The 27811-nt window shown below is 40.8% G+C and overlaps 1 protein-coding gene across 2 annotated transcripts in view; it reads right to left on the reverse strand.

Annotated features, from left to right (window-relative positions):
* Positions 1-27811, reverse strand: part of GSTZ1 (glutathione S-transferase zeta 1) — a 39238-nt gene that overhangs the window by 675 nt on the left and 10752 nt on the right. For both annotated transcript variants that reach the window (XM_088145283.1, XM_088145282.1), the window contains exons 4-8: positions 27007-27087; positions 21013-21138; positions 19250-19325; positions 11852-11904; positions 10243-10292 (exon numbers count right to left, since the gene is read on the reverse strand). In XM_088145283.1, coding sequence (XP_088001409.1) covers positions 10243-10292; positions 11852-11904; positions 19250-19325; positions 21013-21138; positions 27007-27087 — 386 coding nt within the window. The remainder of the gene's footprint in view (positions 1-10242; positions 10293-11851; positions 11905-19249; positions 19326-21012; positions 21139-27006; positions 27088-27811) is intronic.

Genomic DNA, 27811 nt, shown 5'->3' on the forward strand with positions numbered 1-27811 from the left:
CAACCATTCTAATGGTGGGCAAGGCTAGGGTCAGGAGGAGAGAAAATATTAAAACCAGAAATCCCTATTAGTGCACATAAACCACACTGCTGGATTTAATGGTAAATGCACTACTGAAAGTTAGCAATACTATGAATGGGACTCCACTGAATGCACAAAGGCACCATATTGCTTTCCACCTGCTCTTTAGGATGGATAGAAAAGGCTAAATTGGAGACAGAGTTACATTCTCTATCAAAGAAAGAGTAGAATAGATAGCTAAGGAGAACTATACAATCTCTGCCTTGTTAATGTGGTTCCTCTGCCAGTCGGCAGAACTCAGATACCCTCTTGTGCAGAATGCAAACTTAGAATCTGTATTTCCCTGTCTGCATCCGGTGAGGTTGGAGAGCTGCTTGCAGGGGCACTGCGGCCAAAGGGCAGCTGGATGCGGGATCCAGACAGCCCATAATTCTTTCTGGATAAAAAAGAGATCTTGGGATTACCCTCATACATTCCAGACAGCTGGGTTTATTTTGTGAGTTGGCAGCAGAAACTCTTGTTTTTGCAGCCATTTGTGATCAGCTTGGACTCATGGGTTTCATCATGCTCTGAGCCATTAATGTAGTCTTTTTAAGGACTCAAAGTTTGTCCAAACCTCATCTTTTTAATCACCTTGGAGTTAATTTTTTTTTTCTTACTGTTTCACTAAGACTGAAAAACTTTCAGAGCTGCAAGTTGGACATTAGCTGGGTGAGTGCTCTTCAATCCATTTAAAAAGAAAGAACATATGTTTCCAGCTTTGTAAGATCTTTATTTTTTGTAATATATAACAAAAGAGGAAATATACTGTTGTTCTTTGAAAAGTTTTTAAATGCTAAGGATTTGGATGAAATTGATTTAAAGAAAGACTTGGAATATATTGTCGAAGGCTTTCACGGCCGGCATACGAAGGCTGGTGTGGGTCTTCCGGGCTGTGTGGCCGTGTTCTGGAAGTTTTGTTTCCTAACGTTTCACCAGCACCTGTGACCGGCATCTTCAGAGTGCAGGAGCACAGACAGGAGCAGTTCTCTCTGTGCCCAGGATGATGTGACCCTTTTGTGGGTCTTTATAGAAATCTGAAGGGGGGGGTATGGGGGGATGGGGGGGTTAGGAAGCAGAGGAAATAAGGGGTGAAATAGCAAGGATCCTACGGAGAGCAAAGCCCCCCACCAGCAACGTAACGAAGAGAGAAATGCCATAGAAACCCTCAATTCGGACCCTGACATCATCATCCTGCCGGCTGACAAGGGCAATGCCACAGTAATTATGAAAACAGATGAATACAAAGACAAAGTTAGAGAACTACTAGACCCCACCACATACAGAAAACTAAAACAGGATCCGACCAGCAAAATCATGAAACAAACCAACACCCTGAGGAGCTCCTCCCTTCACCCCAACGTACTTCAACACATCCCCAAAATCCACAAAGACTCGATCCCACTCAGACCCATCGTAAGTGCCATTGGCTCCCCGACATATGAATTATCCAAACATCTGGCCACCCTTCTACAGACCTACATTGGACAGACTCCAGCCCACATCAGAGACTCAGGACATTTCATCAACAAAATCAGCACCCTGAAACTCAACCCCACGGACAAACTGGTCAGCTTTGACGTGGTCTCCCTGTTCACCAAGGTGCCAGTGAGGGACACCCTGGCACTCATCAAACAGATCTTCCCAGAAGACATCACAGCTTTATTTCAGCACTGCCTAACAACCAGTTACTTCCAATGGGATAATGAGTTCTACGAACAGATGGACGGCATCGCCATGGGAAGCCCCGAGCCCAGTCATAGCAAATTTTTACATGGAACATTTTGAAAAACGGGCTTTAGAAACCGCACCCGTTACCCCAATAGTCTGGTTCTGGTTTATGGATGATACCTTCGCAATTTGGAGTCAGGATGAAGAAGAACTAGAGAAGTTCCTGAACCACCTAAACAGCATCCACCCCAATATACAATTCACCATGGAAAAAGAAATGGACGGCAAACTTCCATTTCTAGACACGGTCATACGCAAACCAGACCTCAAATTAGGACACAAAGTCAGAAAACCCACCCACACAGACCGGTACCTACACAAAAACTCCAACCACCACCCACGTCAGAAAAGAGGCATTATCAAAACCCTCATGGATCGTGCCAATCGGATCTGCAAAACCCAATTCCTAAACTCTGAACTTAACCATCTTAATTGGGTCCTACAAGTGAATGGCTACTCCAAGAATGAAATAAAAAGAGCCATCAAACCAAGAAAACAATATGCAACTGAAGAAGAAAACAGCCACCCACCAACAAAGTATTTCTGCCCTACATCAAAGGGGTCACAGACCGCATGGGAAAACTGATGGCAAAACACAATTTCCAAACAATCTTCAGACCCACCAGAAAAATACAACAAGTGCTAAAATCAGCAAAAGACAAAAGGGATCCCCTCACTGCCGCAGGAATATACCGCATACCATGCAGCTGCGGGCAAGTATACATCGGGACCATAAAACGCAGCATCCATACCAGGATAAAAGAACATGAAAGACACTGCAGACTACAGCAACCAGAAAAATCTGCAGTAGCTGAACATGCTCTCAAGCACACTGGACACAAAATCCTATTTGAAAACACAGAAATACTGGACAACACCAACAGCCACTATACCAGGCTATACCGGGAAGCCATTGAGATTCACAAACACCAGCATAGCTTCAATAAAAAAGAGGAGAGTCTAAAAATCAACAAAACCTGGCTACCAATCCTGAAAAATACAGCCTGCAAAAGGTCAACGAACTCAGCTCAACCACCAGGATGTGTGAACAGTTCACACAATGAACATGCTAATCACCCCCAGAGCCACTCCTTAACAACTCAATAGAAGAAAAAACCCTGCCTAACCCCCAGGAAGATACACACACATTCTGACACCAAAACAGCCACTCGTTAACCTAACCCCCCCAATCCCTCCCCCTTCAGAACTCTATAAATACCCACAAAAGGATCACATCATCCTGGGCACAGAGAGAACTGCTGTCTGTGGTCCTGCACTCTAAAGATGCCGGTCACAGATGCTGGTGAAACGTTAGGAAACAAAACTTCCAGAACACGGCCACACAGCCCGAAAGACTTGGAAGTTAATTAAAAAGATCCTCTTGTGTGGGAAAGAACTTTATGTTTACGTTTGGTCCTGATAACAAAGTCTTGAAGTTTAATCACTAGAGAGCACCAGATGGCCACTTTAAAGGAAACATATTGGCTCAAGAAATCCTAGGAATAATTAACCTTATACTGGAAGCAAAAGTTGCTACCGAAGAGAACCAAGTTCCTTGGAATAACTGAAATGGATTTTAAGGTGGACTTAAAAATTATAACTAATTAAACTAATAATTAAAAAAATAATTATAAAGAAAGATGGAAATATTGGATTTACAAATGGAATTGGATGATCATTTGAAAATTAAAAAATATACAAATAATATACCAAAAGAGGGATGTGGATTACCCGTTTAAATTGGAATGTAAGAGACTTATAGGAGTGGCTACATTGAAAATACATATGGACTTTGATAAAGATGACAAGGATTTAGAAAGAAAAGACAAAAATAATAGAAAAAGATGTTAGAATTTAATCTATGGAATTTAAGCATTGATGGGAAGAAGAAAAAATATAAAACTGATTTATTTGACTAGGGTTAAGTAATGGTTTGTTATTTTTGGTGATGCCTAATGGTTACTTTGACTGGATAACTCTTTTGGAATGTCCAATTGGGTGTAATGGATTAGTTTGTAATATCTGTGTTACTATTTTTGGTATACAAATAAAGGATTATTATTTCTGGTAATGTTTAATCGTTTTTTGGGTTTAATTTTTTTGTAATGTTTAATTGTCATTTGGGTTTACTTATGGATTTTTATAATATTTAATCGTCAATTGGGATGAGATTTTGATTATTAAGAGAGGGATTAGGGGGATTATGTTTAAATGGAAAGGGGGCTAAATGCTTATGTTGCTAGTTATATCTGTTAATCTTGATGCCCTTTGTTGATTAATAAGGAGAGCTGAGGATTTAGAGATGGGGTTATAGAAAATGGGGTGAAGTTGGGAATGAAGATGTATTTTAAGAGACAGTGATTGTTAATGTTGTATATATTTGCTGAGGATGAAGGGGGAAGTTTCTTCTTATTACATTTTTTTTTTGGTGGAGGATTTTTTTTCTTTTTCCTTGCACTGTCCTTTTTTTTAAATCTATTTTTGTATTTGATTTTTGTATTAGTGTTATCTGTTTTATATAATCTTCAATTATTTTAAAAAAAGGATCTATTTCCCTGAGGAGTCAGAGCTCTTTGTTCATTCAAGTGCCAACCCCCCAACCGATATCCCAGCCCCTCCCTTTATTCATAGGATAGAATTCTTTATTACAGGTGAAACTCGAAAAATTAGAATATCGTGCAAATGTTCATTTATGTCAATATGGCAACTCAAAAGGTGAAACCAATATATGAGATAGACGCATTACATGCAAAGCGAGATATGTCAAGCCTTACTTTGGTATAATTGTGATGATTATGGCGTACAGCTTATGAAAACCCCAAATTCACAATCTCAGAAAATTAGAATATTACATGACATCAATAACACAAGGATTGGAAATAGAACAATATCAGACCTCTGCAAAGTATAAGCATGCATATGTACTCAGTACTTGGTTTGGGCCCCTTTTGCAGCAATGACTGCCACAATGCGGTGTGGCATGGGTGCTATCAGCTGTGGCACTGTTGAGGTGTTATGGAAGACCAGGATGCTTCAATAGCGGCCTTCAGCTCCGCTGCATTGTTCAGTCCCATGTCCCTCATCTTTCTCTTGGCAATGCCCCATAGATTCTCTATGGGGTTCAGGTCAGGTGAGTTTGCTGGCCAATCAAGCACAGTAATCCCATGATCATTGAACCAGGTTTTGGTACTTTTGGCAGTGTGGGCAGGTGCCAAGTCCTGCTGGAAAATGAAGTCAGCATCCCCATAAAGCTCGTCTGCGGAAGGAAGCATGAAGTGCTCCAAAACCTCCTGGTAGATGGCTGCGTTGACCCTGGACTTAATGAAGCACAGTGGACCAACACCAGCAGATGACATGGCTCCCTGGACTTCAAGCATCGTGCATTGTGTGCCTCTCCATTCTTCCTCCAGACTCTGGGTCCTTGGTTCCCAAATGAGAGGCAAAAGTTGCTCTCATCAGAAAAGAGGACTTTGGACCACTGGGCAACAGACCAGCTCTTTTTTTCTATAGCCCAGGTAAGACGCTTCTGACGTTGTTTGTTGTTCAGGAGTGGCTTGACAAGAGGAATACGACATTTGAAGCCCATGCCCAGGATCCGTCTGTGTGTGGTGGCTCTTGATGCACTAACTCCAGCCTCAGTCCACTCCTTGTGAAAGTCCCCAACACTTTTGAATGGCCTTTTCCTGACAATCCTCTCCAGGCTGCGGTCATCCCTGCTGCTTGTGCACCTTTTTCTACCACACTTTTCCCTTTCACATAACCTTCTATTGATGTGCTTTGCTACAGCACTTTGGGAACATCCAACTTCTTTTGCAATTACCTTTTGGGGCTTTCCCTCCTTATGGAGGGTGTTAGTGATGGTTTTCTGCACAACTGTCAGCTCAGCAGTCTTTCCCATGCTTGTGATTCCTACTGAACCAGCCTGAGAGACCATTTAAAGGCTCAGGAACCCTTTGCAAGTGTTATGGATTCATTAGCTGATTAGAGTGGGACACTTTGAGCCTAGAATATTGAACCTTTTCACACTATTCTAATTTTCTGAGATTGTGAATTTGGGGTTTTCATAAGCTGTACGCCATAATCATCACAATTATACCAAAGTAAGGCTTGACATATCTCGCTTTGCATGTAATGCGTCTATCTCATATATTGGTTTCACCTTTTGAGTTGCCATATTGACATAAATGAACATTTGCACGATATTCTAATTTTTCGAGTTTCACCTGTATATGAAGAACAGGAATGGATGTTTCCAAAATACTGCAGATGGGTACTCCTTTCATACCTCCTAATGGGTAACAATCTGTCTCCTAAATCTCTTGAGAGCTAGAAAGAGGATCAAAGGCAACAAGGAAGGCCCATGTTAATACAAATTTGAAAATAAATAAAATAAATATACTCACTGATAAACTGAGGGTTAAGGTTCATTTATCTGGTTTCCAAATTTCTGTAACCTAACCGCTTTTTTTCTTTGCAGTCAATCTGACTAATGAGACTCTGAGAATCTAGTGTTCTTGCTTGTAACTGTTGTTAATGACTTGACATTCTGGGTTTAGAAAATGTCAGGCAGTGAAAAAAGACAAGGGCAGAACTGGAGGAGGAACCTGAAGCAGCTGTGGACAGAGGCAGGGTAAAGAGGGGACCAACATCATGGAATTTCCAAGAAAAATGGAAGTCTAGGTAAAAGGAAGCAGGGGTCTTTGCTTCAAGAAAAATGGATATTTCGGTAGAAAGAGGGATATGCTGTAGATAGGATATACAGTAGACTGTTTCTTCTTCTGTGCACTGCTAAGACAAGTTGAATGTTCTTATTTTTCTATGCATTTGGAAAATTAAACTTTACATCAGCCTTGAATCAAACCCCTGTTAATATATAAGAAGATATTTTATTTTATATTTTTTATTAAATAGATTAAACCTGTCCAGGCAGTGTGTGTGTGTGTGTGTAAATGATGAAACAAGTATTGTGATATCACACATACGTATGAAACAGGAAGAGCACATAGTACAATACTCATTTAGTCATTTTGATGAATGTACTGGGCCCTGCAGAGGCTGATCTTACTCCTATCTCTTTATAGAGAACTTTCTATTGATTCTGTTGTGGCCTGCCTGGAGCATTTGTTTGGGTTGTCTTCTAAATTTTCTGTTTAGTTGCTGATACTGATCAAGGCAACTCTGTAATTTCTTTCTACAACACTGAATGTATCCACTTTAAAGTTAATAGTTAAAGAAGGGGGTTATATTTATCTCTTATTTTTTTAAATAAAGTTTGTTTTTGTTTACCTCACAAAGGCAGGAAGGGTGAAACCTCTAGTCACACACCAATGTACTACATGGTACTAAGGTAGCATTATTGAAATTATTTCTATTTTTTCTTTCTTTACTTTTTAATTACAAGAAAGGGCAATGTAAAAGCCTATCTCTCACACAGTGTAGAAAACAAGGAAGATGACCTTGATGGAGATATGCAGGAATTATTACCTAGGCAGAGGGGCTGAAACATTTTTTAAGCCCAGAATAACAAGATAACATTCAGAAGCGGCTCAGGCAGATCCCTCCCTAATTCACTGGAACAGTGTTTCTAAACCTTAGCAAATTTAAGATGTATGGACTTCAACTTGGCAACTTTTAGATGTGTGGAGTTAAAGTCCACACATCTAAAAGTTGCCAAGGTAGAGAAACACCGCACTGGAGTATAAGGAGGAGGGGTGGGATAGGACAATCACATTCTGTTGTTATAGCCAATCTCAATAAAAGTAGCTTTAGCTTTGGAAGGGCGGAGCTGGCGTCGCGGCGATACGGTGGGCGATCCTGGGCTCCCAGGATCGCAGCCGATATCTCCTCCCCCGGATGGTCCCGATGGACCTAAGCCGTCCCGTAGAGATGGCAATCGCAAAGGGCGCGTCCCGCGGATCTCAGGGATGCCGCAAGTCCCAGATTGATCCCGGGAGAAGCTCTTGAAGCCGGCGGAGGAGAGCCAGCCAAAATGGCTGCGAAAGCCGGGACAGCTCCAAAGGAAGAAGGAAGAGAGGGGTGTCAACTGGGTGAGATGGACTTTTACTATTCAACTATTCTTAGAGAACACCTTAAGTAACTTAAAGAGATTTTTAAAAGTGAAAAAAAGTGGATCAAGCGGCGAGATTGAGCCTTATAAAAAAAGGGGGGAAATTTTTTTTTCTTTTCAACTTTCCCTTTTTAGTGGAATTGGCAAGATGTTTTTCTCTTAAAAAAATATATTTTTAACTGGATTGGCTTTTTCTTTTTAATACTCAATAACTCTTTATCTTAAGCCTTTTTTTTGACTAAGATTTCTTTATTGTTATAAGAAATTTATACTTTTTGATTTTGAAATGGGGAAAGTGGAGTTAAGAGAAAGTAAATGAAAGAAAGTTGCACTGCCATCTAGAGGCTTGACATAGTGCCTTTTTTCTTCCATTGTGACGCATGCTCAAGGACCCTGGGCTTTCTAAAAAGATAGTGGGATGTGCATGTTTATACAGGTGCCATCAGTAACTATAAACAAGAAAGTGGAGTTGAAAGCGATTTTGAAAATATCAAGATGGAAAGTTTGAGCTAGTCACAAGAGCCCTGATTAGTGGCAGTAGCTCTTCTTTCTGCTAGAAGCTCTGCTTTGCTCTCCATTCCCCCCTCAGTTGGATTTTTTTTAAAGAGACTTAGTCTTTTCCCTCCTCTTTTTTTTTTTTTTCTCCTCTTGCTTTTTTTTTTTCTTATTTTTGGCAAGAACAAAGATAAAGAATCCTTTGACTCAATAAAGGTTTATCAAGATAATAAATTATACGAGAAACACAATGCAGAAAAAGATCTTTAAACTATTGAGGATGACTATAAAAAACTGGAAGAAGAGCTGCAGAAATTCCCGCAAAAAAAAAAGAAAAAAAGATATTAAAGCTAAAATGGACTTAATTAAACATAAAACGGGATCAATGGAAAAGGAAGAAATAGTACAAGAAATCAGAAACATTAAACAGAATTATTGTGAGGCCTATAAACTGAGAATTAAAAGGGTTAATCAACTGATAAATGAAGAGGGACAGACTTGTTCTTGGCACTGAGGGTGAGAAAAAGATTATACAAGATTATAATGGAAAAGCGTACTAAGAGAATGCACAAAAAGAAGTAAAACAATATTGAAAGAAACTACTTCAGATGTTTAAAGAAAAAACGAGGAATACAACAATGATGGAACTGACAGAAGCTTCAAAAAGCAGAATGTTTGAAAGGACATTTATTATTGCTTTCTTTTATTCAATAATATAGAAAAAGGAATAAACAGCTAGATATTTTGGGATATTGAATGAAAAGGGTGAACTCAAAATTATGCAAGCGCTGGAATAAAGTATAAATCCGAGATATATAGTTAAAAATTGTATTTGATTGTAAATGTTTCAAGAGATTAGACTAAAATTTATACATGGTTGAATATAGCAACATATAGATTTTAAACTAGAGACATTTTTGTTGAAACATGTAGTGAAGAATCTGGTTAGAACTGTAACCCGGTTAGAACTGTAACTGATATTGTAACTGATACTGGTTAGAACTGTAACTTTTAAGAATTGGAAAAATTAAAAAGTACTTATGCAGGAGGAAGTTATTGAAAATTATGGAATGTGCAGAGATGAGTTAAATTGAGATTTGAAATTAGAGTAAGAAGATAAGTAATTTTATATGACACTGAGAAAATATAGTAATGTAATGGATTAGGAAATTTTATAATAGAAATTTGATATTAATTATTATATATATACACATATAATCGATGGATGAAAATGTATTACTAATCCTATTGAAAGTTAAAATTTTTTGTAATAAATGATTCTATAGATTAGCTATGAATGATTAATAATTATTAATTGATAAGTATACAAGTATATTTTGAATAGATGATATGAGAATTTAAGATTATGAAAGGGGCACCAACGAGTTGGTAACTGGTTGACACAAGGTATAAAATGGAAGATGCTTTTTTTTTATGCCTTTCTATGTTTTTGTTTGTTTGTGTATGTTTTGTGTTTGTTGTAAAAATAAAAAAATATATATATTTTTTTTAAAAAGTAGCTTTAGCTTTCATGTGGAGTTGATTTTCTGGTCTGGTCTACCTAATGGGCCTGAGGGGAAGACGGGAAATGTTCCCTGGAAGATAGGTGGTGCCAATGGGAATTACCAAGCTGCTACCCCAAAGTAGGAAATGAGACCAGGGTATGAAGACCCAGAAGACTTCTGGGAGTGGATTTGAGATTCCCCAGCCTTCTCCCCTAAGGGTGCTGCCATTCTACTATGCGCTAAGTAGCATTCTACAGTAATTACATAGCTGGCTGCCTCATTAGACTGCAGTTTAAACATGCAATGATACAAATGTGTCTGACTACTTGCTAGGCATCACAGCAGTCATCCCCCTTAGAGCTTGTGGAACTCCATTTTCCTTACCTCTCAGCATTGTATACTTGGGGGACCAAGCAAAGGTCTGCCATGGTCACCTAAAAAAAACAGAGAAATACCAGTTCAAGATGCTTTCTCCTAGCGATAAAACTTGTTATAAGGTGTCAACCCAGGGAGAACAGTATAACTTTTGTGATATTATGGAAGTTAAAATATAAATGATTTTTTATATTTTTGCCCTAGGACTGGTTGGCTGGCTTTGGACAAATTTTTCTACATCTCTTTTTCCAGTATTTTACATTAAGAAGTAGTCACTGTCCTAGGTCAAGTAAAACATTTAGCACATTTGGTATAAGTAACTGCTGATAAAAAATACAGATTATAGGAATATGGCAGATGATTAATGAATATTTTTTTAAAAAATATTGTGTTATAAAACAAATTATCCAGAGGGTGAAGATAGTAATTCTTTACAGTTAGTGTGTTGTCTAAATATTGCCATGGAGGTCAGCTACAATTCTGTACTGCTTTGGGAATTCAAACCATTAACTGCATTTGGAATGCAAATAAATCAAAGTTTGGATATAGTTTTATTAACTGAAGTATTTACATCCCATCTTTCTATTCCAGTTGGGATTTCTAGTTCAAAAATAAACATGGGCTTTACTATGGGAGAGACAGAACTAAGGAATGCTGGAAGTTAATTATTTGTTAGGGATACAAAATTCATTTGGGAACAGACTTAAGGCACATAGTACACTACTGTTTGAGCATGTCAATAAGGAATCCCTATTCACTTAAAAAGAATTGGCAAGAATTTCTAGATTTGCAGAGTCCCTATGCTGTTCTCTCTAGCTTTTATTGGAGAAACAAAAATAACTCTCTAAGTACCACCATTCATAACTGCTACAAAGTTTAAATGTAACTTGACTCTGTATTCCTGAGATTAAATTACAAGTACATCATTGATAAAGTGACCAAATCTACAATATGAATGTTAAGCTTATCGGGAAAGACAAGTCTACCAAAGAAGCGTTTGTGAAGCAGTCTGTAAAGACTTTTTAGCTGCATTTGTATTTTCTCCAGGCTAGTATATTACTGAACACATTCAGTGTTGACCATCAAACACCAAGTTGACGTACAAAAGAAGCAGAGCATCAAAACATAGTGTGATGATTGCTTCACCTAATTTTCTTGTACCCAGTACTGGATAAAATAGTTACAACCCTGGTTAGAGATCCCTTAAATGGCTGGAAAATTAAGATGGGGACAGAGAAAAAGGAAGACAAACTCTTAAAGGTGACACCTTGGATAATACAGTAACACAACTCTGTTAATGTTACGGGTAAGCAACTGAGAATCATAGAACTTGATCAAATTATACTGCTCAGGGCTATCGGTGTTAAAGGGTGATACTGTAATATAAGATATAGGAAGACTGGAATACATCAGTATGCCATTTGCTTATGTGACTTTTGTTGGGCTGTTTCATACTGGATCTATTAACTGATGCCAAGATACAGACCAATTATTTCTTCCTTTCATAGCCAAATGAAATCTGGAATGCTCCCTAACACACTGATTATGCAAACATTACTAATTATGAGTTTTTTAGGCCCCTTTATGATCAGAAACCTATAATTTCAGCTTGTGATACCTCATCCCCAACACAGTAGCGGCCGGCTGTTTCCTGCAGGATCTGTTCCAAAGCTGTAGGAAGAGAAAGTAAAACCATTGTTGGAAATCAGGAATGATGTAGGGCTTAAATAGACTGCCATTTACAATATTCTAATATGAGTACAGGTAATCCCCAGGTTAATAATGCTCAGTTTACAGATGACTCATAGTTAAGAATGAAGACTATGGTGGCAACATTTGAGTTAAATGCACGATGATTCATGTCAAATACACAATGGTTCAAGTTAATTACACAATACTACTTATACATTATTATACAATAATACCATTCCGGCTTATGTACAAATTCAACTTAAGGACAGACCTTGGGAATGGAACTTGTTCTTAAACTGGGGACTACCTGTACAAGATAAACAGTATAAGAGAATGAAATAATCCCTACATATTTTTAAAATTTGTTGTAGCATGTAAAAGTAGAACTTGGGCTGAAAAGTTTACTTGAGTGGGGGAAAAACATACTGTGAACATATTCAAGGCAAGAATGTAAGAGAATCCCTTCCTGATCAGAGCAAAAATCTGTCTAGCTCAGCATCCTACACTTTCCCACTTCTGCTCCCCAGCCAGCATTACTGAGCATCATCATGCTTCTAATACTGGAGACAACAAATACACAGCTACCATAACTAAGAGCCACCAATACCTTCCAAGGATTAGTCCTGTCTTTCAAAACCATCTAAGTTAGTGGCTATCACTGCACTGTGCGGTAGTAAGTGCCATAATTTAATTACATGCTTCTAAAGAAGAATTTGCTTTTGTCAACTTTAGCAATCCAATTGTGCCATTTCATTGGATGACTGCCAATTTGAGCAGAGAGAAAGCTGTTCTAGAGACCTGATAACCATTTTTGCCTCCAGTACATGGAGTGGCACGGCACTGAAAAAGATCCACTACATGGAAAAGTGCCCAAGGAAATAATTGGAAAGGGAAACCAGTGTACAGTGGTACCTCAGATTACGAACGCTGTTGCATTATAACACCCCATCACATGCTAGGCATTTCTGTTAGTGCAGACTAGTAAAATCAGTCGTACACTAACAAGGAAGCTAGCATGGAAAAGTACCAGCAACAACATGGGGTAAAGCCTCAAATTTCAGGAGGCAAGCCCCCGCAGCTTGTCACGTGCTCAATCGGAGCACATGATCCCTTGTGTTTCATGTATTATCATATATGGTTATGGGCTTGTATTAGGTAGTGTGACGTATATATGCTTAACCCAGCCCTCTGATGTACTAACCCAGCCCTCTGATGTACTCAATAAAAGAGGTTTCCAGACTCCGGTCTGGGCGCTCTCATCCCCCTCAAAGGAGAATCAGTTTGGTGTCTTCTTTCCCCTCACTCGTGAGAGGCCCGCTGTAACTGCGTGAATGTTACAACTGGTGACCCTGACGTGATCCCCAATAACTGGGTAATCGTCCGTCGCCCTCCGCCTGAGACCTCCGATACTCACGCCCGGGAAAAGGGCTCGATGCATCCCAGCCGCCTGCCGGCTCTCTCGTAGGTATCAGAGGCGGGTTGTCCAAGCCCCAGGTTGCGTACCTCCACGAACTTGGAAACCTTCTCAAGGCCCCTTCTCCCTCCGCCTGAGACCTCCGGTGCTTACGCCCGAGAACGGGCTCAACGCATCCCAGCCGCCTGCCGGCCCCCTCGTAAGTATGGGAGGTGGGTTGTCCAAGTCTCAGATTGTGCACCTCCACGAACCTGGAAACCTTCTCAAGGCCTCTAACATTATTCTTTCTAATCGAGGCACCCCATTGCCTCCAATTAAGAAAAAAAGGCTAGCTGAACTGCTAAAATATGTCTGGCTCAAATGTCCGGTCTATCCTGAGACCGGGTCAACAAAAGCCACATTGTGGAGAAAGATTTTGAAGTATTTAGATGAGCCACCAAAAGCTCCACAGCAAATTATTGTCTCCTGCCGTATTCTTTTAGAAGCTCTGGAAGTTTACGATGAGGAGCCGAGGATGGCTGCTGCTGAAATCACAGCGCCTTCTCTTTACGAGGGCCATTCACCATCGGCCCCCCCTCTCCCTCTAACATCAAAAGGAAAGGGATGAGGAATTTAGGGCCATTTGCCATCGGCCCCCCCCTCTCCCTCTAACAACAAAGGAAAGGGATGAGGAACTTTTCCCTCCTCCGGCAACTCCAACTGCCAGACCCCTGGTACGCGCCATGATAGAGGCTCGTGCTAGAGGGGAATTAGATTTGGAGGATATGCAAACTTGTGCTGCCTTCCCTGTCTCATATATTCCCGATCCCAACAACCCCAATAACCCTCCTATCCAAGTGTTTGCTCCTTTGTCTTATAAAGTTGTAAAGGATATTAAAACTGCTGTAACTACTTATGGCTTACAATCTCGCTATTCTATGGGCTTGTTTTTAACACTTGCAAATTCTTCTGACATGATGATTTCTGATTGGCAAATGCTGTGTAATATGATTTTAACTCCTGCTCAGTATGTTGTGTGGTGGTCAGAATATCAAAAACAAACTGCCCTTATTGTGCAGGATGGTTTCCCTGCAAATGTAACTAATGATCACTTGCTGGGACAAGGAATTTTTACAACTGCTGCCACTCAAATCAACTCTCCAAGGGCTTCATTTCCCTTGGTTTCACAAGCAGCTATATCTGCATTGTGGAAAGTTGATGATTCCTCAGCCACCCCCACACAATCCTTTTCAAAAATCATGCAGGGATCTATTGAAAATTATTCTGAATTTCTTAGCCGTCTCCAATTAGCCATTGAGCGTCAGATTGACAATGAGGACGCTCGTAATGAATTGTTATTAAAACTAGCCTATGAAAATGCAAATGCTGATTGTCTGGGTCTCTGTGTATTATAAAGAACCTCTTGTGCCCCAGTGCTTGGTTGGAAGTGATTTGTGTGTTTCCCCAATTATTTCCACGCTGTTGACCAGGGCTGTGTGTCTGTCTGCTCCAGCTGCACCTATCTGGAAATCCAGGTAGAAAGCAAAGGGGGCTGACAAGATCCGCGTGCCTCAACAGGCTGTGAGTGTGTGTGTGAGTGACCATAGGCTGAACCTGGGAGCAGCGTCTGTAACATACCCATTAGACTTGGCCACTTTGGAAACAGATCTGCGAGAAGCAAGGAAAGCTGTTGGAAATGTTGGAGAGGAAAGTAAAGTAAAGACTGTGGGGGAGGTGCGAATAATAAGAGATAGGTGGAAAAGAAGTGGGGGAGACAGCAGGAATAGGAATTTGTGGAGTAATCAGGGGCAGAGAGTAGGGAATGGAGAGGAGCGTGTGCAAGTGTGGCGAAAGCTGAAAGAAAACATGGAGAGATGGGATGGGGCTCCTACTAGAAGCTTGTAGGCGCGGGTGAAGCAGTTATAGAGAAGTCAGGGAGGAAAGCATGGATCAGAAGAGGAAGATGTAGGGAAAGTTAAGGAGAAAGAGCAGTTTTTTTTCTGCTCCAGCAGGAACTGAAGCTGGAAGGGGAGGATATGTGAATTGGAATCCCGAATGGCTTAAAAAACCTAGCAGAACTAAGAACAGATATAGCTAAAGCCTTGGAACAAACTGATGCTGTTTCCAAAGAATCCACAATTACATTAAACCAGGGGATCAAGTTATGGTGAAAAAAGGAAAACCAGGAGGAGCCCTGGGACCACGATGGAAGGGACCACATACAGTCCTTGATGTAATTTCACCCCATCTAGTGTACCTGGACACAAACAGATGGTGGCACCGTTCCCAAGTTAAGCCTGTGTAACTTGTGTAAATAGGCTAGGTTATTTTTCTTTTCTATTCCCTTTTTTTTTTTGTTCCCCCCCCTTTCTTTGTTTTCCTTTGCTTTTTGTTTGTTTGTTTGTTTGTTTTTGTCCCCCCACCCTTTTGATTTTATCCACAGGATCCAAGCATGAAGATCTACAGTACATCCAAATTCTCCTGCTGGGACAATGCCTAGAAGCTCTGCAGCACAGTTCTAACAACAATTTTTTTTGTAGAACTGGCACAAACAGCTATGAACAGCTCAGCTTTTGCGTAGGGTGACTTTTGGCAGTGGGAGGAATCACATCTACCTGTTTCTTTGGAATACCCTCCAGCCTAGAGACATTAAGAGATGTTACTGCTTTAAAGAATTTCACTAATGACTTGTGGGAGGGAATGTTTTTTCACTTTGGATCTTCTCCAGAACCTGAACCATGGACAAACTAGAGGAGAATGACCCTGAATCTTTCAGGTGTAACCAATGAAGAAGTGACTGATATTAGTCCTCCAAAACCGTGTAGCTATTGACTAAGAGCAGGACAAGGCTGCAAATCCTTTCAATGTTTTTGTTGTTTTAACCTTGTAGGGCATTATTTTGATACACAATTTTATACTCTATATATACACAATTTTATATATTTTATATATGCTTCACATAATGTATAACCATACCTGTAACAGTGCACTCTATTTTATTTCTAAAGGGTTAACTTGCTTTTGCTTTGTAAAGAGCACTGGTTTCTTCCTCCCCCTTATCTCTTTGCTGAATGCCCGATTGTCTTCTAATAAGCAATTAGCCGAGTACAAGCTCAATGTTGTATCAAGCTTTTCGCAACAGTTGTGAGGCCCTGCATTCCAGAGAGAGATAAGAAAAATCTTGTATGCCATTCCCTTGGTAACCAGAAGAAAAAGTTACATTTAAGTTCACCTTCCTAAGAACCACCTTTCACTTGTTCAGACCGTCCCAAAAATCCCTTGTATGAGGGGATGTATTATCTGATTATAGATTTAAATGTCTATAAAGCCTCTGATGTTTGTGTTGTGAGGTGTGATTCCATCAACATTTTTTGTTAATGTGTTGATTGGGGTCACCCAGCTGTGTCTTGATCAAACTACATTTGCTATTCATCAGAAGTCTTACATTGAGACAAAACTAGCCAAGCTTAAAAATTCTAGCCTCTCACATTTCCCAAGATCCAGAGGGATGGAGCTGGTCATGGCTCACATCTTGGTTACCAGACTTTGGATCCTGGGGAAGGAAAATTGTTCAGACCTTGTTGTTTGTATTATTTGTTTTTATATTAATTTCCTCAATCTTTCAATGTGTTAAAATTGTTTTCTGGAAATATTGTATTTCCATGTCAACTGGACAGCAAACCTATTGGCAAGAATACCTAAAAAAACCTGTAATGCTCTGAGTGGGTGATGAGTGAACCCCATTTTGTGGCATCTCCTGTTTAACTCGATGCCAAGGGGAGGAATAGGTCAGACTTGGTGGCTTCCATCCCTCTAGCTAGTGCCTGGCAGCCTGGTTGGGAAGGACGTGGGTAAGTGTGTGTGTGTGGCCTTGAAGGAAGAGTGCTGCTTCTATGCTGACCATTCTGGAATTGTTCAAGAATCCATGACCAAACTGAGAGAGGGCCTGAATGCTCGCAGACGAGAGCGCGAAGACCAACAAGGATGGTTTGAGGGATGGTTTAATCTCTCCCCGTGGCTCACAACCTTGGTTAGCACTCTCGCTGGACTGTGATTATAGCATGTACAGTTGGTCCTTGTGTCCTTAATAGGCTTATAAGGTTTTTTCAGGACAGACTGGGTACCATAGAAGCACAGGTCAACATGGTCTGCACTCATAAATACCTGCCTCTCCCAACCACGGAACCAGTGGCACCTGAACAGCTTTTTTGCAAACCTCAACTCACCTTTATCAGTGATGAGGAGGAAGCTGCTCTTTAAAATAATAAAAACACCCCATCACATGCTAGGCATTTCTGTTAGTGCAGACTAGTAAAATCAGTCGTACACTAACAAGGAAGCTAGCATGGAAAGTACCAGCAACAACCTGGGGAAAAGCCTCAAATTTCAGGAGGCAAGCCCCCGCAGCTTGTCACGTGCTCAATCGGAGCACATGATCCCTTGTGTTTCATGTATTATCATATATGGTTATGGGCTTGTATTAGGTAGTGTGACGTATATATGCTTAACCCAGCCCTCTGATGTACTAACCCAGCCCTCTGATGTACTCAATAAAAGAGGTTTCCAGACTCCGGTCTGGGCGCTCTCATCCCCCTCAAAGGAGAATCAGTTTGGTGTCTTCTTTCCCCTCGCTCGTGAGAGGCCCGCGGTAACTGCGTGAATGTTACAGAACGCCTCTGTTAACGAACTTTTCGGGTTACGACCAGCTCCGGCCGCAAAAATTTACCTCGGTTTGCAAACTCCACCTCGGGGTATGAACAGGATACACGGCCATTTTCCCTCCCATGACACGGTCCGCGGCCATTTTTCCGCCCCGACACGTGGTCTGCGGCCATTTTTCCGCCCCTGACACGTGGTCTGCGGCCATTTTCCGCCCCTGACACGTCGTAGGGAGGGGGACTCTCCCTCCAAGCAATAGCCGCCTCCCTGTTCTCCACGCCAGAACGGATTAACGGTAATTACATTGAACCTTATGGGGAAATTTCCTTCGGGTTGCGACCAATTCGGGGTGCGACCAGAATCACGGAACGAATTAAGTTCGTAAACCGAGGTTCCACTGTATTAGGGGGAAAGGACTGAGTCTTTTATACTCTCCAATTCTTTCTCTTTGGGGAAAAAACTCCCACCACCTCTCTATCCCCTCATTTTGGACATCATGTAAGAACATGGGCTTGTGAATCCTGTTGTTAGCTGCTGAGCAACTAGCTTCTGACCTCAAACATGACTAGGAGCTCAGGCTTCTTTCTGAATTTGTTTCATAGTGACACTCAGCCCTGCTCATGGGTAGTTACTGAACATATTGCTAGAGTCCTGATCATAGAGTGGATTGTATCAGCAAATGGAGGAATGTAGAACCTCTCTTCAACTGCAACCCTAACACGTGTGTCAAGTAAACCAGATTATCCATTTTCTTCTTGGGTTGCTGTTTCCTATTGAACAACAGCATATGTTTCACTTGAAGTACAACCCCATCTGCGGTCCACACTGATACAGTCTTTGCTGCTATGACACTATCCTATCCCAACTATCTGTTTTAATATTTAAAGTTTTGAATATTAAGGTTTTTTTTCTCACTTGTTTTCATTCAACCAGCAATAAGATCTTTACAGTATTCTCCATGAGTGTCACAAACCATCATTCCTGCTTGGTTTTGACAGTGTATTTTAAAGGTTGACTGAAAAATAAACTATAAAACATCATGTGAAAGCTTCCTGGAGATCCTTTCCCACTGGTCTGTTTCTCTAGGAAAAGGGTTATAAGGAATATTCTATTTTAATTTCCCAGAAGCTCCCTGAAGGATTGCTTTAGGTTACTCATTCTGCAGGGACTCCCAGTACAAGACAGACATAAGAACAGGCTTCTCCAAAAAAAAAGCCTTGCCATATTTGTAAATGACTTAAATCCAGCTGAACATTTCATCCTGAAACTTACCTTTGAAGCCTCGAGAAATGACATGTTGTGCCCAATCTAGTTTTTTCTCTCCCATCTGTTGCAGCAAAGCCAGATTCTGAAAAATGTAAGTGGAGACTGAGATATACTGTCTATATATAGATTTAGGATATAGTTTGTCATTGAACAACAGTCAGGTCTTACTCCAGATAAACCTAACTTTCAGCAGCAAAAGGATAGCAGATACTGTTATTAAGGAAGCAGTAATTTAATCCATATTACAGTATATGTTACAAATGGAGAACCTGTGACCTTCTAGATGTTGTTGGACTCCAACCCTAGCCAGCACAGCTAATAACTAGGGACGATACATAACAAGCTACAAGTTTCCCTGGCTCTGCTTTATAACAGTAGAAAATATTCTACAGGAGCAGCTGAAATTGAGTGGAATAAATCCATCCAACAAGGGGTTTTCAGTGTCGTTTCCTGTTATCCTCCTATGGTCTTGTTTTCTTCCATAAAGAAATCACTATTGTTGAGACGGGTGGCTATTAAAACAAAACAAAATAAAGCTATTAATCAATGCTGAAGGACAGCATGTTAATTACCATGCAAAAATCAAGATGTAGCTTCTTTAACCATTTCCCAATCACTCCATCCAGTATGAGCATAAGTGAGCTTTTAGGCAAGGAGGCAGCTCACTTCTTTGTACAGTCCAGACCCCAGATTTGCTTAAGCTGCAATTACAACAGGGAAAGAAGGACTCTTTGCCCATATCTTCACTTGAGAGTGTGGGAAGGAAATCTTCCTCCCACCATACTGTCTTCCTCCCTCCCTCCAGTCTCCTGCCATAGTCAGGGCAAAAGGTTAAAAATTACAGTTAGAATGGGCTCAACACAAAGATTAAAATGCAGCAGGAAGTACCAGTCTATTTGGGTAAATATTCCTTTCAGGCTGACTTTAATTGGAGGTCCCCTTGATTAAATAAGAAGGGGTCCTTTCTTCGAGGAGATTACTGTTTCAACCAACAATGCTAAACAAGCAGTAACTGCAGAAACCACGGCTCAGCAGGTGCCTGACTGCAGAGCGCTTCCTCTGGGAACAACTGCTAAGTACACTTTCTCAGAATTCCTCAAGGGCCTGCTTTTGGGGAACAAAAGGCAAGGGTCCCCTATATAAAGGGCTTTCAGGGAAGACTTAGCACTGCCGCATCCAATGGCTGACTCTGTACGTTGTGCTCTCGGAAATAAACTTCACCTCTGTTTCAAGCAACTGCCTGCGCATTTGATTCCCAGCTCAGAAAACGATCCTGGTAAGATTTCCTTCTGACAAGAGAAAGTGGCTAACACATACAGGAATAAAACTGTCTCACAGTGCTCTTCCTCTGCATCATTTCTGGTTGATCACTATACATACTATTAACTGAGTAGTGCCAAAGTGTTTTTGTTTTCCTCTTCCCCATTTCACACTTTTTCCTTTTGTGTCATTTTTTTTAGATTGTAACACCTATAAGCAGGGAATGTTTAATTTTCATTGATTTTACACAAACAACTGCACTAGAATAGAAAGATGGTTTCAAATAGGATCCTTCAATAAGATCACAATTTTCTCAATGCTCTATTTTCTTTGTTCTCAAATACTTTGGATGTTGCAGGTGCAGTATCTAAACACCATGATTAAAACTCAATATGATGATAAAAGTTACCGATAAAGCTGTCTTCTCTGTAGAGGTATGTCAATGTCAGAAACATTTTTTAAGTCAACAGTGTTAGAAAGACAGGCAGCCACAGCAAGCAGATGCTTACCTGCAGTGGCTGAATTCCAGAAGCAACATGATTTGAGATCATCCGGACCAGAGCTCTCTTCTTTGGATCCTGTGGAAGGAGCCTTGGGAGTGGTTGGGTGTCCTCCAGATACTCTATGATGGCTAGCTGAAATAGGCAGAGAAACAGTCACTCATTCATTCATTCATTCCTAAGGCTGCCCACTTGCTAACGGTACTGGGCAGTTTGCAGAGGATTAAAACTGTTTATTATTATTTGTAGCTGGGTTTAAAACCATACAGTTCAAATAGCAGCAGTAGTAGTAGTAGTAGTAGTAGAATATCTTGGATGCAAAATCAACAAATAAGAAAAAAGCCAAACAGTGTACCACCAAATGGAAGATCAGGTTGGAAAACAAGATCAGCATGCTAAGATCAGATGCAAACAAGCTAGAACAGATGAAAGAAAAGAAGCTAAAGAACAAAAAGACCAAATACCTGATCAAGAAATATCACCTAGAAACAAGGAAGATCAAGGAAGCATTGGAAAAAATAAAGCAGCAAATAACAATCATAGCCAAGAAGGTCAGCAGTTATAAAGCCCGAATTGCACAATATAGGCAGAATCTCCAATTTCAGTCAAATTAGAAATGATTCTACCAATCCATCAATGGAGAAACTGCAATGAACCAGTTAACATCTGACGAAGAAGAAACAGTGCAGTTCTGGGTGCAGCTATCGGACAACCCAAAGAAACACAACAGGAATGCAACTTGGATAAAGGAGATGGATAAGAATAAAAAAGAAGATGAAATAAAAGAACTTGTAATGACAGCAGAATGGTGGAGAAAAGGGCAAGGAAGATCAATAATTGGTCAGCACCAGGTGAAGATGAACTGCATGGTTTTTGGTTGAAACATCTGACTGCAAGGAGGTGAAATTGAAGATTAGTTAACATCTGGCAAAAGCTACCTGATAATGAAAGATCCAGCAAAAGGGGCAGCACCAGGCAACTACAGGCCAATTACCTGCTTGCCAACAACTTTCAAATTCCTAACTGGTGTGATAGTTGATGCAGTCTAACAGCACCTAGTTGAAAACAAGCTCTTTCTATCTGAGCAGAAAGGAAACCACCCAAATAGCAGAGGGACCAAAGATCAGCTCCTAATTGACAAGATGATTTTGGAAAGCTGTAAGAGAAGGAAGATCAACTCGAATGTAGCTTGGATTGATTACAGGAAGGCATTCAACTCCCTGCCACATGACTGGATAATCAAGGGTCTAGAAATAACAGGAGTCAGTAAAACATCAGAAGCTTTGTGCAAAGATCAATGGGACAATGGAAGACACAGTTGCTGGTCAATGGTGATAGACTGGAAAGGTTAACATCAAGAGAGGAATCTTTCAAGGAGACTCACTATTACCACTATTGTTTGTCACGGCATTGATTCCTCTGTCAACAATACTGAACAAGTCTGACCATGGCTATCAAACATCAAAAACATCTGCCAGGTTATCCCATCTCCTTTGCATGGACGATCTGAAGCTGTATGAAAAAACACCATCTGAAATGGAATCAGTGCTCAACACTGTCCAGATATACAGCCAAGAGTTTGGACTGAACAAATGTGCCACCCTTACCATCAACAATGGAAAAATAGTGAAAGCTGAAAGAATCAAGATGCTCAATGGAAATAACATCAAGAGTCTGGATGAAGAAGATCACTACAAATACCTGGATATCCTTCAGACTGACAACATCAAGCACAAGCACACTGAAGTCAAGAAGAAGGTTTGTAGTGAATACATCAGTAGAGTGAAGAACATCTTAAAGTCCAAACTCAGCGGCAGAAATACCATCAAGGCAATTAACACCTGGGCAATTCCAGCCATTAGATATACAGCTGGAATAGTAGACTGGAGTCAAGCTGAACTAAAAGACCTAGATAGGAAGCCCAGAAAAATAATGACAATGAATCATGTCCTTCATCCACACACCGACATTGACAGACTCTACTTACCAAGGAGCATAGGTGAGTGTGGAATGTTACAAGTACACCAGACAGTTGAAGAAGAAAAAAGGGCATTGGAAGAATATCTGAAGGACAGTGAAGAAGATGCGCTGAAGCTAGTACACCATGAAGGCTTACTAAATACCAAAGAAACCAAACTGGCCTATAAGAAAGACCAAATGAAGAATAAAAAAGAGAAATGGCAAGACAAAGTATTACATGGCCAGTACACACACACACACAAAAAAAAACCTAGCAAAGCAGATAACAACAGGACCTGGCAATGGCTAAGAGCATGAAAGTTGAAGAAAGAGCAGAGGTGCTAATTCTGGCTGCACAAGACCAAGCCTTAAGAACAAAGATGCATACAAAGACAGAATTGAGAAGACAGCAACCAACAGCAAATGCCGCCTCTCCAAAGAAGCTGAAGAAACAGTGGACCATCTAGTTAGCTGCTGCAAGAAGATCACACAGACTGACTACAAACAACTTTGTCAAACTGGCATGACAAAGTAGCAACAATGGTGCATTAGAGTATCTGCAATGGTATTTGCCTGCAAGGAAGAACTGGTGGGACCACAAAACAGATGAAGTAATAGCACATGAAGAAGCTAAAGTGCAACATTAAACTACATACAAAATGTAGTATATTTCCAACAGCGTCCTGTTAGAGAGTATGCAAACAAAAACAATGGTTATGTTAATCATTGTTAATAATAACAGTAATGTGAGGACACCATGGGGGTGATATAAAAACAAAAATACAGATTAATCTGCTTATTCTCTTTAGGATACGTAAATATTTTCCATGTCCATTTGGGTGGAGGGACATCACCCTCCACCCTTGTCACCTCTTCCATCTCCCCCAATACCAGCGTGGAGTTTGTTGACAATCAGACTTCAGATGCATTGTTTCTCAGTGCCTCATAATCTACTGACCACAAGAAGCAGTAGATATGGATTGTTAGGAATTCCCTCTGTGTTCCCTCTTTATTTCGTACTCTGCCTGCTCTTTGTTTACCAGACTGCTAATTCAAGGTCTTCCTCTTTGCCTTTATTCCTAGGCACACATGAAAGGGAGATCTCTCCTCTTGGATCTCCTTCTAGGAGGATGTAGCCAGTTGGATACCAGGTTTTTCTGCCCACCCCACTTCCTGTATTTCCTGTAAATGAGGATTTTTTTCTGTTAGAGTTACAAAACCTGTTTCAGTAGTCTTTGCACAGGTAGGCCCTTGTTCTCCAGGAATACAAAAGGGTTCCTTCAACAGAAACCGCTTAAATGCTTGGTGTTAAAGAAAAGGAAAACTCTTCAGTATCAAGGTTGTCTTTCTTTTTAACTTGGCTCTTCAGACTTTATTGACTTATTAATGTGTATTCCTATTCTTACTATTATCCTCATCTTTACTCCCCTTTCTGGAATTTTACTAGAATGAGTGGCAGGGCAATTACTGTAACAAAGAAAAACCCAGGAAGCATAAGCCCTAGCACCCATAAGCCCAGCATAGCATAAGACCTAGCACAACTCTCCCCACCCTCCCCACCACTTAGATTCACCTTTCATTGCTTGTTTCCATTGGATCCCTTGACAAGTACATCCATACAAGCAGTGTGGGGGGATGTGAGCAGGGCATGAGTGTGGACCATGGCAGGCTCAGCCTCTACACCAACCTGTTCTGGAGGTTGTTGCTTGACTATTTTTAGTCAAGGAGGAGAAAAGAACTGCAGCCACTAGAGTGACTTGGCATCACCTTCATGGGTGCAAGGAGAGAGGGCAGCCCGGCCAAGAGTTGAAGAAAGATGATGGATGTTCAGCTCAAATCCCAGCTCTGGGGACTGCAACTCCCCTCAAATTTGTTCATAACTTCCCAGAATCCTGTTGTATGTTAAGGTTTGTGTTCACATAACATGCTAAACCATAATTTGCTTAACCATGGTTTATTCAAACAAAAACATAGGGTTTGTGCAACATATTAAGGATCTTTGCCCACTCTGGCATCATCTTTATTCTGCAGGCTCCCCATAATGTTGCCTTCATCTTGTCCTCAGCTCATGTATGAAACAGTCTTAAATCATGGTTAGCTGTATCAATGATACAGGCAGTCCCAGGGTTAAGAATGAGTTCCGTTCCTAAGCCTGTCTTTAACTCAAATTTGTATGTAAGTTGGAACTCGTACTTATAAATGGGCTGTCTGTTACTAAAAATGGCGAACGGAGTTCTCCTTCTGGAGCTGATGAGCTGGCTTCAGCAGTGGATTTCAGCCCATTTGTAAGTATGAGTTGTCTGTAATTCGGATGTTCTTAACCCAGGGACTGCCTGTACATGTGTTTTCTTTTTAGGCCAGTAGCAACCAATGACAGTTTAAGGGTGAAGATAATCTGTCATGGTTCCTTATCCCTGCTGATGGTGGTATACTCAGGTGATCCATAAGGGGCAGGATGAGCCTATCACCTGTTGGTCACTTTGGACTAGTGCTGTGCATACCCTTTCCTCTGGGATTCAGGATACCCTCCACGGGCCACATTCTTTTTTTTTCCTCCTTGGGGGGAAAAGCAGGGTATAGTTTCTAGCTGCTGTTGAACAAGCAGCATGAAGGAGTATAATGGTAAAGGTGACAGCTTGTGGATTCCGAGACAGCCACCACTCTTCCTTTGTCACAGAGTTCCATCATTCTGCTGGGCAGCTGATCGACCAAGTAAAGCAATGGAGGCTTTACTGCTTACTGGGCAGCAGTGGGAGAACCTGATTAGCACATAGGGAGTAGCAGTAAAGCTTCTCTTATTTTACCATCAGCTCTCCTTATAGATTAGCTGTCTTCTGCTCAAAGCAAGCCTGCCAAACAGATGATCAGCAATGGGGCTGCCCACTAAAACAATAAATCCTGTTTCACCAGATAGCCCTTACCCTGCCCCCTGGCTCAGCTGCAGGCCTGTAAGCTTATTTGGGCTGTGGGTTTAACATTAGTACTGGAACCCATGTCAAAACAAGCCCACCAAGCGGACGATCATTATGCTGAGGAAGATAACTAGTGAAATTAGACAGCTCCTTGCAGGTTACAGGGCAACACCCACCTCCTGGATCAGCTTTCCAGCAGGCTTGGGAATGCTAACAGGCTTTGACAGAAGTCTAAAACTGCAGGCGGAGCCATCTGTTAAAATATCTGTCAATCACAATAATATTGTGACTGGTTAATGGTTTCCTGCTGGCTGATGATGTTCAGAAATGTGAAGGGCAACAAAAACAAAGCAGTAAACCAATAGCAATCCAAAATAGAGGCTACAAAGGAAGTATAAGTATTGGCAGGAGGGACAGCATATTTTATGTTGGTTTAGTTTTCTTGCTGGCTGAAGGATGGGTGGAGAGCACTTTATCTGAGCCATCGAAAAAGGGCCTACATTTGTTGGGCAGATTTCTACCAATAGGGAGTGCATTTCTAAAAAGCTCCATATTTGTGCCTTGGCTTCCATGGGCTCAAGGACAGTACCTCTGATGCAATGACATCACCAGAGTAAGTAGGTAAAAATGTTCGGCTTTTGTTTGGGTGGGGGGCAGGTTAAATTAGGAAAATGCACTTTGCCCTTACATTTGAGGGAAAAAACCAACAGCAGGAAAAACTGCACCACTAAAATTAGTGCTTCCCCCCCCCCCCCAATTCAGCCCTATAATCAGGGAATACTCTAGTGGCTGCAAAATGCTTGCTGGGAGCCACATGTTGCCATTCAATCATGGTTTCCAACCATAGTTGCTAGATTCACAGTAAGTTACAAACTGTATCATTACCTATGGTGTCATATGAACTCATTCTAAAACACAAATTCCATTTCTGGAAACCATCAATGTGGAATCTTTTGACTCATACTGGAAACCATACGAAATTGGATGAGATTTTCAAACAACATTAGCAAAGAATTTATTCATATGGCTAAGATAACCTTCCTGTCAAAAAACTGCAATCTTGCATGGAGTACAAAGTCCTCAGTGTAGCCAACAGAATCAAGTAATTAATTAACAGAAATTGCTTACTTACAGATTGGGAGAGGGTGATGCCATTGATTTTGATGGCAGGGACTTGCTGCATTGGATTCACTGCTTGAAAGTCTGAAGTCATCTGGAGAGACAAGATAATTTCTCAGGCCCTTGGATTCTTCAACTTAAACCTAGCACATCAAAACTTTCTGTTCAAGGAAGTTCTTCCAAAGATGAGAGTTTAGGGGAGTATGAGGTATAGTCTTGTCACTCCATTCATAAAACTAAATGTCTCCCCTTTCAGGATCACACTTGCACACAGTATCCTCCATACACTGAAATCCACTGATACATATATTCTACTGCATTCTCCATGGAAAGATAAAGACTCCCTCAAGACAAGCTCAATTCCTGGTGAGTTCATAAACGCTCCATGTAATTTTCTTGCTGACAACACTGAAGTGGTTGTGTTGCTTTCTCCTGAGATGTTTTACAACTTCCTAGTCCAGACACAGCTGCCACCTGCTTCAACCATAATACTAGACCCTCAAACATTCCTGTTGTAATGCAACATTCACATACCATGCACAGATACAGATACACATACTAGTTACATATACCATTACATTTCTAATTTTGAGTGTTGTGGTTCTTGTTACCCTTCCTGTAATGAAGCATTTTACCCATTGACCAATAGCAACTACACTGGGCATCATAAATAACAAAAATCTATCATAAAAAGTAAAGTGATGAGGATCAGGGTGACTAATTTGACTGGTGGACAAGAAATGGGTTCTGAACTCCAAATGCCAGATCAATTTGCTTTCAAAGACAAATCACATACTTGCCTTTGAAAAGCAGAACAA

Source organism: Python bivittatus, unplaced genomic scaffold (genome assembly GCF_059951505.1).
Source record: "Python bivittatus isolate LINGU-HERP-01145 unplaced genomic scaffold, Pbiv_v1 ctg000480_np1212, whole genome shotgun sequence".
NCBI lineage: Eukaryota > Metazoa > Chordata > Lepidosauria > Squamata > Pythonidae > Python > Python bivittatus.